Here is a 12,329-nt window from a genome sequence, read left to right as displayed (position 1 = left end):
ACTGTATCCCCCCCGATTTGAACTTTAAAATGGTAGTTTTCTTGAGTCAAAATGAGAGTACCCCTAAACATTTTTATTTTTTTTAAGAAAGCACTGGCTGTACCTACTGAGCTTTTTGTTTAATTTTTAATTGCATTGTTTTTCTTCTTTACTGCTTGATGCCTTGGGCTCATTCGGGAGCAAGGATGGAACAGTAAGAAATCCTTATTGAAGATTTAGAAGCATGTTTGCTCTGTCCATTTCATCCTCAAATATCACTGCGCGTTCCAAAAAACTACACTACAAATTGGAACCGACACGTGAGCGAGCGATCAGCGCCAGTCAGTTGCCTCTGCTTCCCTGTAGGGGGCAGTGCTTCAAAATCCCAAAGCGAGAACTCACAGGCGCCCCCGCCTTACTTCAAGGGCCGTGACGTCACCACCCAGTACAAGCACACCCCTTAGGCTGGAGGAAGAGCTCCTCCCATCGCCCTCCTTTCTACTCCTCTCAGAGTGAAGGCTGCGCTCTCATTGGCCAGGGCTCTCTACGCACGCGCAGTTTCAGTCCCCTCCCTCCCCCCGTCTTCTCTGCAGCCCTGACCCGGACCACGTGACAGGATGCTGAGGGGAGGGGGAGGAGTAGGCGGAAGTAGGAAGTGGATTCCCGAAAGGAGGAAGAGGGGGGGAAAAAAACCACTCAACACGGAACACAAACAAGCCGGGATTTTAAAGAAGCAGTAGACGCCATAGAACCGGAGCTCACTTTCCTTCCACTTTTGCCGGCCCCAAAACGCCGCCATGTCCAACATGGAGAGTATCCTTGGTAACGCCGGAGGGGGGAGGCGGGGGAGGGGGGACCTCCGGAACGGAGCCTGAGGGGGCAGCTGGAGCCCCTCCCCCGCTGCGGTAGACAGGGGCGAAGGGCGTGGCTATTGGAACCACCCGGACGGCAGAGGGAGCTCTCGATTGGTGGGCTTCGGGTGTTCTATGGGTGGGCGGAGCTCCGGAGCAGACCTTTCCCCACCTTGGTGTTTCCCGCCGGGAGCGACAGCTGGGGGAGAGGGCTCTAACCCCTTCCCCAAAAACTCCTCCTAGGAGGTGTACTGCTCTGTTTACAATAATAGAGAGGGCGGGGTGGGTGTTACTGCACTTTTTGCATACTTGTTTTATTTAATAATAATAATAATAATAATAATAATAATTTATTTATACCCCGCCCTCCCCAGCCAAGACCGGGATCAGCGTGGCTAACAACCAATAATAAAAACAAGTTGATTAAAATACAATTTAAAAAGATTAAAACACAACATTAAAACATTAGGATGCAGCCTCTTCACAGGAGGAGAAAGGAAAAAAGAAAGAGGGGGAGGGAATCAAACTGATTCTAAGCCAAAGCCAGGTGGAACAACTCTGTCTTACAGGCCCTGTGGAAAGAAATTTATTTATTATGTCATTTTTCATCCAAGAAGCTTTTGGTTGTCCTCCCCATTTTTTTTTAATCCTCACAACAAACCTGTGAGGTAGGTTAATCAGAGAGGCAGAGGTTGGCCCAAGACCACCTGGTGCGGTTCATGGCTGAGTAGGCATTTGATCCCTGGTCTCCCAGGTCCTAATCTGACAATTTTCTCCCCTTTTCCTTTAGATGATTTTATTAATCACTGCACCACACTAGCGCTCTTCCTCCCACACACCTTTGCCTGTGTGGTAAGATGCTTTGAGGGGGTGGGGGCTAAACTGGCCCTAAGCTCCTGCTTTGCGGCTGAATTGTACTTTGAACCCAGCTCTGATCCAGTGCTTCAGCCTGTACACCACTATGGTTTAATGGCACTACTTCCTAAGGCAAAAGAAAGTATCTGTGGTGGTACCATAAAAGCTGATTGCAGGTTTATTGCAACATTGGTTTTCATAGATGCACCAGTTTGTGCATCTGTAGAAGCAGATCTGAAGGTATTCTTACATGAATGAGTACAGAGAAAATAATTGCATACAGTGGTGGGTGAAGAAGACATGAAAGGTGGCCTTTCTTTTTTTCAAAACACCCTGTAGCATATACAATGTAATTGTACAGTGGAACCTTGGTTCCCGAACTTAATCCATTCCTGGAGTCTGTTCGATTCCCAAAACAGTTTGGGAACCAAGGTGCGGCTTCTGATTGGCTGCAGCAGCTTCCTGCAGTCATGTTCAGCTTCCAAAGAATGTTCAAGAACTGGAACAATTACTTCTGATTTTCGTTCATTCAGGAGCTGAAACGTTCGGCTCCCAAGGCGTTTGGGAGCCGAGGTCCCACTGTACTGTCCATACACAAGTGTAATTGGTGATAGTGCTTCTGTGCTTTGTGCTTCTTTGTGGCTGTATGTGTATGTGTCTCTGTGAAGTGTGGATAACATTTAATTTACAATGTCTAGTTCATGGAAGTTTCTGCCACAAGCCATTAGGTTCTAGCAGTGCCTTAAAGACTTCTCTCAGTGTGCTCCCTCTCCCTGTTCTTGTCATAGATTAGCATGGTTACCCCTCTTGGGCTTGCTAAAATAAACAGGAGCAATACAATTTCCTTCTAGGATTTTCCCCACCACAGTAGTCCTTCTCAAATTAGGGCTTGGGATCTGTGAGTCTATGCCATTCATTTGCAGGGGTCCCCTCTTCTCCTCTCCCTCTCCCCCAAAATTAGGCCACACACTCTTAGATGTTGGGCTCAAATATCTCATCTTAAGATCTGTTGCTCTGCTTAGCCCAGGACTAGTAAGGCAACAAGTGGGAGACCATAGTGTTTTCTTTGTTATCTTTTAGCAGCAAATACAGTTTTCATCCATGTGTTTAAAAATCTTGTGCAGTCAAGTAAATGAACATAAATTTATCTCTTTCCCCCACCCTCATCTCCTTTCCTCCTCCTCCTCCTCCTCCTTCTAGTTCCCATTCTCTCTCCCCCCCCCCCCCCCGGTTGCCCATAATGGAATGTCTGTCACTATAGGGTGTGTCCTACCCTTTTTTGACTGTTTCTTAGGAGTCCAGACCAGTAGGCTCCACTCTATATGTGTGGAAAGAAGCACACTATTGATGTGTTTCTGTGAGTCCTTTTAAGCTGTAGGAAATGACACCAAAGGGGTAGTCACTTCGAGTTGGGGCAAGGGCAAGAGCACCAACAAGTCTGATTGGTTTTATGCTGGGGTAATGTGTAGTATGGCTCTTTGAGGTGTGGCTGCTGTTTATGCCCATAGTTGGTTGGTTAGTGGTCCCAGGACTGTTCAGATTGTGAGACTGATTCAGTCCTGTTGGGCTGGTACCCTGGGTGAGAGACTAGGTGGGGAGTTTGTTTGTTTCCCAAAAGAGATTTGGGTGAACAAATTATTTAACTAGTGTTGTTGGTAAGACTGTTTGCTTCCTGTTACTGCCTGTACTGTGAGTCTATGGTTGGCTGGAGCAGTGTGCGCTTCTGGAGGGGAGGGTGCTTGACAGGTGTGTCTGGGAGGGACACAGATCTCAAGTATTCCTGTGGGTGCAGGGAGAGATAGACATAGCTGTATGGGGGTAGGTCTGCAAGACACTTGCAGATGCTTGCATTATGTTGCCTGCTTCCCATCTGTAGTATCACTTGAAGCTTGTCCAGTGTGCCTATTAGTCTGCTGTTGTTTCTGAATGCTGTTGATTCATAATAAGACCCTGGGTTTTTTTTGTTATTTTAAAAAATATTTTTTATTAATTTTCTTTTCTCAAAACAAGTATCCAATATCATTGCTAAACATACATTTTCCAATTTCCCCCCTCCCTGTTAACTTCCCTCAACTACCATTTCTGGTTTATTACGTCAGATGATGCATTCTGCTGTTTATATACAATATTATGTTATCAAATTGTTGTACTTCTTGTTCTCTGTAAATAAAATTGTAAATGTTTATTTAAATCCTGCCACGAGACCATTTCTGTTGTTTCTGCAGATATATTGTAAATGGTTCCCATTCTTTTTCAAAGTCACTATTGTCCCATAATAAGACCCTGTTGATCTTCTAGATGATCTGGATGTTGATCAATTCTGGATGAGAGACTGGGCAGGGGTAATCAGGAATATCTTCGGAAGCTCATCCAGTGTGCCCAATGGTCTGGTGTTGGTTTCTCAATGCTACTCCGATTCATAAAAAGACCACGTTGAACATCCTAACATGAATGAATAGCTGATGTAGTCTGTATTGCAGGGCTAGGTCGGCCTGATCTGACACAGCTTTGCCCAGCTGGATACCCTGTGGAACACTAGTTCAGACCAGAGCCTCTGAGAGGAGATGTCATAGTTTATAGAAGTTCTCTTTCCTTTACTAGGAAACCTCTCTGCTTAAGAGCTGGACTGGAGAGCCCTGCATGTGGCATGGGGTCATGGAGACTGATTGGGGATACTGTTGGTGTACTTTCCACTTTGCTGCCCAACTTACTGAGCTAGCTGAGGTGGTCTCTAGTGTGGGTTAGGGTTAGACTCAGGACTCTAGCCCTGGGTGACTTCACTACCCATTTTGATAATGCCTCGGAGCCAGCTCAGGATTTCATGGGAACCATGGGACTGCCTCAGATGGTCTTTGGTCCCAACCCATAGAACAGGGCTTTGTAGAGAGGGGGGGGGGCATCTGAATATGGAGTGAGGGCTTGTCTTAACCCTATAGTCACTGTCAGATTGCATCCTAGTGAAGTTTGGACTTTTGGCAGCAGTCCTACTCTACAGGAGTGATAACTGATACAGATGGTCCAACCCAGAGGATAAATGAACTTGGTAGGTTTCTGACTGCTCTGGAGGATTTTCCAGAAGCCAGAGCTAATGATACTGGCAAGTCCCTGCTTTCATTATGGGAGATGAGGAGGGTTATCAACACAAACACTCCCAAGGTTCGTCTCTGGTCCTGCAGAGTCTGCACTGCTTACCAAGGAGCTGCAGAGTTTACTGAAGAGTTTACTAAGGATCTGTAGTTAGTGAAACAGACTTGGAGACAACTGGAGTGTTGGTGGATGAAAACTCACTCCAAATTGGACACAACTGCATACCAAGCAGCACTGAGGGCAGTGAAAGAGAACTACTTTGCTGCTTCCTTTGCATTCTCCAAGAGCCAGCCAGCCAAATCATTTTGGGTGGTCTGGAGACTAGTTGTACCAGGGATGATGGCTGGACTTCTGGAACACTTGGCAGAAAGTTGTGAGCACTTTGCATGGCACATTGAGGATAAAGTTGCTTGGCTCCATAGCGCCATAGATACCACTGTTGTTGCAACTCCAGCTGAAGTGTCCAGTACAATGCCTTCTCAGTGGGATCAATCACAGTTTATGTGGCCAGTTGATACAGGCAGGATTCTTGCAACGATGCAACCAACTTTTTCTTTTATTGACCCCTGCCCATCCTGTTGTTGGGTACCTGTAGGTGGACACTACGGAGATTTTAGAGAGTTATTGTTGCTCTTATTTTTTGTTGCCTGGCTCATTACTGGAAGAGCTGATATTTCTACTGTGTCCCCAAGACTATCAGAAGGCTAATAGTCGGGATGTACTAAAGGACAGGTCCCCCCTCCCTCTTGGAGAGATCCAGGAACTTTATATAATAAGGAGTTTTAGACTGTCCAAACAGCTGGGAAATGGCTGGAATTTAAATCACAAGATACTTGGGTTGGCTTTGTCTGTATCATGGTACCCAGTTGCAGGACCAATGAAATGGCAGTGGCAGAGCTGAACAGATCTTCTCTGATGCCATTGCATCAACCGAGATACTCATAGTTGTGAGGAGACATTTTTTGTGCAGAAGAATCTGTCTGTCAAATGTAGATTTTTAAATCATTGCTGATTACAATCACTGGGATGTGGTTTGAATCTAATGCTGCTACAGCAGAGCCTGGGTTAGAGGTGTCACAAGCAGTTGCTTATCTCAGTTGCTTAATTGCTTCAGCTTGCCCACCCCTGAAGAAAGTAGACAAGGTGCATGGATTTTTGGAGGGCACTATGTGTACTCTATAGCTGACTGGTAAAGGGCATATGAATTTATTGGGAATTTATTGATCAAGGTTGTCAGTACATCCCGTTACGTGGGATCGGGGTGTTGGAGCCCATCTTTTTAATAATGGCCTTGTCTGCAGTGAACTATCAAATCCAGTACTGAATTTAGAGAATTTTGTGTACAATGCAAGGATCCATGGATATAGTGTTAAAACTTCAACGAGACCACCTTCACACTGTCAGCATTTATATTACTTGTTAACTGAGAACATCATCCTTAACTTAAATTTAAGAGCATCTTTTTAACTTGAAGTTCGCTGCCAAAGAACTTAACAGAAATGCCAAAAAGTGTGATAAAGAAGAAAAGGTTGAAAAAGCCAAAATTAAGAAGGTGAGACATGAAATTACATTGGATGTTCCCCATATATACTGTTTGATAGTGTGTGAGCAGGATCTTTCGCTATGACGTTAGGAAGTTATAAATAAAAGTTTGCACTGTTTATACACATCATTGGTGATGGCACAGTTGCTGACTGCAATATGTCTGCATTAGAAACTAAAAAATAAAATATTAATTTATTGCAAACTAATTAACAGAATATCTCCCCTCCATCCCCCAAAACATGTAGATAATGGTTGAACATGAATCCTTGGACTCTAAAGCAGCCATTTTCAAAGTGGATTTTCTTCTCTTTTCTTTTTTCCCTTTCCCCATCCCCCATCCCCCTTTTTCCTTTTTCAAGTGGGAGAATTAATGAACCTTACCAGCAGTAAATTTACTGGCCGACAAAGCCTTTAAATCTCCAGTGTCAGTTTTCATACCCATCCATACAGTACCAGCTCCTGCTCATTCAGAATCCAGTGTGTGTGTCCAGGAGAGTGGATTTCTATAAACTTGGGTAGTGATGTTACCCCCATCTGTAGCAGATCATTTGACATGATCTTTAGTTGGACTATTGGTATGTGTTTGCCAGCATTTGCAAAGCTTCGATAAGCTCTCCTGAGGGACCTGCCAGTTTGGTGTTGTTAATGTAGAGTGCTGGTCTTCTTCCTGTATCTTTTTAGACAATGAGAGCACTGATACCCAAGGAAATAAGTGTAATAGTAATCATATGCCATCATCCTTCTTATTGCCTTGTGTGTACCGGAATCTGATGGTGACAGTCTAGGTCTGAAAGCTAAGATTTATTAGGGTATATTTCTTCATTAGTTGAAAAGCTGTGTTCTGCTTCTCTTTGTTTAAATAAAAGGCAATTCAGAAAGGCAATACTGAAGTGGCAAGAATACATGCAGAAAATGCAATCCGGCAGAAGAATCAAGCCATCAACTTCTTGCGGATGAGTGCTCGGGTTGATGCTGTAGCGGCAAGAGTTCAAACAGCAGTAACAATGGGCAAGGTAATCATCATTGTCATGTTTTAGCAAGAAACACAAGTTTCCAAAAAACTTGCACTATGTACATTTTCGTAAGATGGTTTGTACAAGGCAGGTCCACAGACCTTTTGCTGCTAAGTAGGTAAAACCCTGTAGAATTTCAAATGCTGTGTTAAATAGAAATGTTGTCTATTTGAATCTCCTGAAGAAGCAGCTAACTATTGTAACAATGGCTAGTGTTGTGCAGTTTCATGTGATATTAGTTTATTTTGGGCTATAGTTGCCCAAAGTTTCAAATAAGAAATGTAAAAAATGTGGTTACTATATATGTTGTTCTCCTAGGTAACAAAGTCAATGGCTGGAGTAGTTAAATCGATGGATGCTACGTTGAAAAGTATGAACTTGGAAAAGGTAAACAAATAAATTCAGAAGTTGAGTTTTAAGATATTTCCTTTTGTTCCTGGCTTGACATCATTTGTGCTCCTGGCTTGACATCATTTGCTTATGTGCAGATATCTGCCTTGATGGACAAATTTGAGCAGCAGTTTGAAACCTTAGATGTTCAGACGGCACAGATGGAAGACACAATGAGTAATACCACTACACTAACAACACCACAAGTAAGTAATATTGAAGCAGGTATAACTTGCCATTAGCAGTCCTATCCAGCTGCCCCTGGGTGCTTTCTTGACCAGTATGAGAGAGAGACTTTCAGAGAAAAATATGGCTGGGCTAAATAGACTCTGCCCTTAGAGCTGGACCTTCTCTGACTCAGCTAGAGAATGGAGTCAAGTTTACTCCATTTATTCTGCTGACAAAATAATAATAATAATAATAATAATAATAATAATAATAATAATAATACAGTGGTTTTTCACTGGGCTTCCTCAAGTGCTCCTCAACGATTATTTAATGAGGAAACCAGGAAGAGCTTGAAAACTCTCCTGAGCAGCAGCTTGTCCACCTCCTCTGATTTTTTGCAGTGGCCTGCTGCCAATATGTTTTGGATGATGGCAAGACCCGGAAGATGTGCAGCCTAGAATATTTCTCTGATTCCTCTACAATAATTAGGGTTCCTCTGCAGATGAGTCAGTATGGAAGGTTCTCCTTGAAGACAGAAAGTTAGAAAACCATTAGTGTATCTACACTAGGAACTTTGTCAGTATTAATTATCGGGTGTGTGTTTTGTTTTGTTTTAAAGTAGGAAAAATTAGTAACTATTTTAGTAGAATGCTGAAGGCCTTCGAGGTAGTGGCACCTTCCCTGTGGAATGCCCTCCCTTCAGATGTCAATGAGATAAAGAGCTACATAACTTTTAGAAGACATTTGAAGGCAGCCCCAGTATCAGGAAGTTTTTAATGTTTGATATTTTACTAAGTTTTATACGCACTGTAAGCCACCCAGAGTGACTGGGGAAACCCAGCCAGATGGGCATGGTATAAATAATAAAATTAATAGTAGTAGTAGTAGTAGTGGTAGTAGTCTCAGCAGCAGCACCTTTAAGCTTCAAAGTATACATGCAAATGTAGTGATAGCATCACTAAATGATGAATAAAAACAAATCAAAAATAGGCTTGAGTGTAATGCAGCACAATCCTATGAATGGTTATTTGGAAGTAAGATTTGCTGAGTTCAGTAGGGCTTACCCCACCAATAAATAGGCATAGGCTTGTGCAGATAACACTAGTTTTAATTGCTTTTTAAGAAGCTGCATTTTGAGAGGCCAGATTTGCTTTGTGAATGTGTTAGCTCCCTCTAGTGGTATTCACAGGTTCAAAAAACCGCACATAATCTTTTCTATTAAGCTGGATTCCATGTCTGTTACAATGGTAAAACTGATTTGGTCCTCATTTTTTTAGAACCAAGTGGACCTGCTTCTGCAGGAAATGGCAGATGAAGCTGGGTGAGTGTAAACATTTGAAGACTGAAACACCGAGTATTCTAATGGCAGTGCTTAATAAGGTTTTAATGCACTTGAGATAGCAATAAATGCTGCCTTTCCTCTGATCCAGGAAGCATAATGTTAACTGAATACGTTGCAATGATAGTATAGTGCTGTTCTCTCAGGAAAAAACATGGCTATTTCCCCCTTTACCTGGAGGGAGATAGATACATATATAATGTCAAGTACAGTATCCTTACTTTGACTGAGAGATCACTATGAGACCAGAATGACAGAAAACTACATGTTGGACTTCTCTGAAATAACATGAGTAAGAAAAAACTTGGAACTCTCTAATAATGCTATTTAGTAGCAACAGTGCTAAGCACTATTTATTTATTAATTTATTAATTTATTCGTTTAATTATTTATAGGCTGCACTTTTAATTAAAAAAACAGCAAAGTGGTATACCACATACAAAATTACACAGAAGTGGCATAGTCTCCATCTCAAACCCTACAAAGATAGAAGAGGGCAAATGTGAAGGGGCAGAAGAGTAACAAATGTGAGGACGGCAGAGGATTAATGCACCCCTTCAGTGGTGCAGATATTTCATAAAGCTGATCTCTTATATCTTCTACTCTGTTATTAACTGGCATATTACATGGAGATAGAAGTGAGCACAACTGGGAAGTTTTCAGCTTGTGGCAATAAGTGCACCTGAGGTGTGGGGGCTACTATCAGAATAACTTCTTGTATATTGGTTTCTCTTCTTCTGAACTCTAGCCTTGACCTGAATATGGAACTACCTCAGGGACAGACAGGCTCTGTTGGCACAAGTGTTGCTTCAGCGGAACAGGTAAACCCTCTTTTTGCTTGCATGCTATTTCTTCCCTATCACAGGAGTGGGGAACCTAAGGCCCAGGGACCAAGCGCAGCCTTTTAGGGCTTCTCCACCTGGTCCTCAGGACACCTATTATCAGTCCTCCTCCACTCCCTCCTTAGGTGCATTGGCTTGGCTGGAATGTGTGCTTGATAGCCAGTAAGATTGTCTCTTCAGTTGGAGCATTTAGACCAACCTTCCATAAACTGGTGCCCTCCTAATGTTTTGGACTCTAAACTCCCATCAGCATATGTTAGTCCAGGTGTAATCCCAAAACATGTGGAGGTTGGAGAAAGCTATTTTAGATGTACATGAACTAACTATTGCAAGCTCATAGTTTGGCTAGATCTCATACCAGGACAAACGAGCTAAGAAGAAGCAGCCTTACTGATTTTCATGCCCTCTCAGTTTCAGAGTTTGCTTGTTTTCCTGTTCCTTCCCATTCCTCTTGCACTGTGTTTATAAGCCTATACAGAGCTTAGAAGGAGTTAGTACAGGCAATTCCCCCACTTACGCAGGGGTTACGTTCTGGGGCCCCATGTGCATAAGTGAAATTGCATAAAATGGTGAGCACCCTCTCTGCCACTCTCGCTTCAGCCCACACAAAAAATATTGCATCCAAAAATAATCCACAATTAGAATGGACGCTCTGGGGTTGGCAGGAGGCTGGAGGAGAAGTGGAGAAGCTGTTGCTGCACTACCATGCACATCAGCTGTTAGGCAGGGAAGCTGAGCAGCATAAACAAAGCCCCACTGCACCTCCAGTGTCTTCAGGGCTTCCTCCACCCTCACTGATGCCCTTTTTGGGCTCCAGGGAAGGTCTCGCGAGCCATGAGGACTCTCCAGCTCTCTCTTGCCATTTCCAGGTTTGAATTGAATTATGTAATTATTTCCCAGCGCTTCCCTTGAGTCGATAGGGCATAAGCGGGTAGTCACCCGTAGTCTTATAATTTAGATGTAGATCTTCAAGCCTAGCAGAGCTCAGTCTCTCTCTGGTCTGGCTGCTGTTCTTCTAGAAAGTTAAGTCTTTGTCCCTTAAGTAGTGCATTAATGAATGCCTTTTGTTGGTTGGTCTGAATTCTGCAGGATGAGCTCTCACAGAGACTGGCGCGCCTTCGTGATCAAGTGTAACGGGAAGAGTTGGATCTGCTATCTTCTGCATTTGCTTCCAAAGCATTCTGTGTGCATAAATCACAGCCTGACATAAGGTCTCCATCTCTAATATTTCCAGTTAGATATACTTAATGGGCGCTTCTCTTTTTGTCCTACTGTGCTTTTAAAAACGTGTTAACCCAATGGTGATATGAACTTCAGTGTATTTTCTAGTTTTAAGCATTTTTTAAGTCAAGGGTTATATTTTTGCAGATACTTTTTCCAAGACACAGATTGAATTTTGCCAAGTGTCACATCGGATTATCAATCCGGAAATAGAGTAGCACCTTTTAACATATATGATTTTAAGTTATGTAGCAGGGTTTTAAATTATAAATAATGTCTCTCCCCCCCCCCCCCCCGCAAAAGTGGGGAGTCCCTCAATATCTGCGGGGAAAGACCAGTTTGACAGAATGGTATATTTGTTTGTGTGTTTGTGTACTGTTTAAACATCCCTGGATAATCTTTCCATGGTGTTGCAGAACAAGCTTACTTGTGGAACAAGCTTAGCTGTAGTAACACAACAAAATGATAGTTGTTATGCTGTCCTTGTAGCTGGAATCATTAGCATCATCACTTGAGAACCGAAGGAATAAACTATATTTTTAAACACTCCTGCCTAGATTATATACTGTATATATTACACTCTCCCAGAAATTTCAGGAATGCTTCTTAAATAACTAATTAAAATGCTAGCTTTGAAATGTCATCTTACATTGTGGCAAAATTGTATTTTATATTCTTCTGTTGGTGGGGCGGGACAGCGGATGTCTCAAAAGTGAAAATGAACTTGCATAGATAAAAGTACATACTCAAAGTTCTTGCTCAATCTTGTTTCACAGCTGAGCTTAAAACTAATGGCAGCTTCTTAAAAAGGCAGTTAAAAAGCCTGCATTTAAAATGCAAATATCCTGGATGCTTCAGTTTTGCTAGGATTTACAAACCTTGGGTGTCATCTTCTGTTCAAATCATAGATGTCCACAGTGCCCACCATTTTGATGTATCTTCCTTCTATCATAATTAACTAAAATGTTCCTGGGTTGGCTGAAAACAACTACTAAAAATTGGGCTGGTATAATAACTTGCACGTGCCTATTGGTGCAAA

The 12,329-nt window shown here is 42.7% G+C and overlaps 1 protein-coding gene across 1 annotated transcript; it reads left to right on the top strand.

Moving 5' to 3' along the window:
* The first annotated feature begins 619 nt into the window (after positions 1-619).
* On the top strand, positions 620-11,933 carry CHMP1B (charged multivesicular body protein 1B). Its single transcript, XM_080991345.1, has 8 exons — positions 620-792; positions 6,227-6,324; positions 7,184-7,330; positions 7,649-7,717; positions 7,819-7,926; positions 9,166-9,209; positions 9,976-10,048; positions 11,159-11,933. Exons 1-8 carry the CDS (start codon positions 777-779, stop codon positions 11,201-11,203), a joined length of 600 nt encoding a protein of 199 aa, XP_080847471.1. The 5' UTR covers positions 620-776; the 3' UTR covers positions 11,204-11,933.
* Positions 11,934-12,329: the final 396 nt, after the last annotated feature.

This window comes from Podarcis pityusensis (assembly GCF_964106645.2).
Source record: "Podarcis pityusensis genome assembly, chromosome: Z".
Classification (NCBI taxonomy): Eukaryota; Metazoa; Chordata; class Lepidosauria; order Squamata; family Lacertidae; genus Podarcis; species Podarcis pityusensis.
The sequence above is the reverse complement of the archived record's forward strand: the minus strand, read 5'-3'. Positions and strand labels throughout refer to the sequence as shown.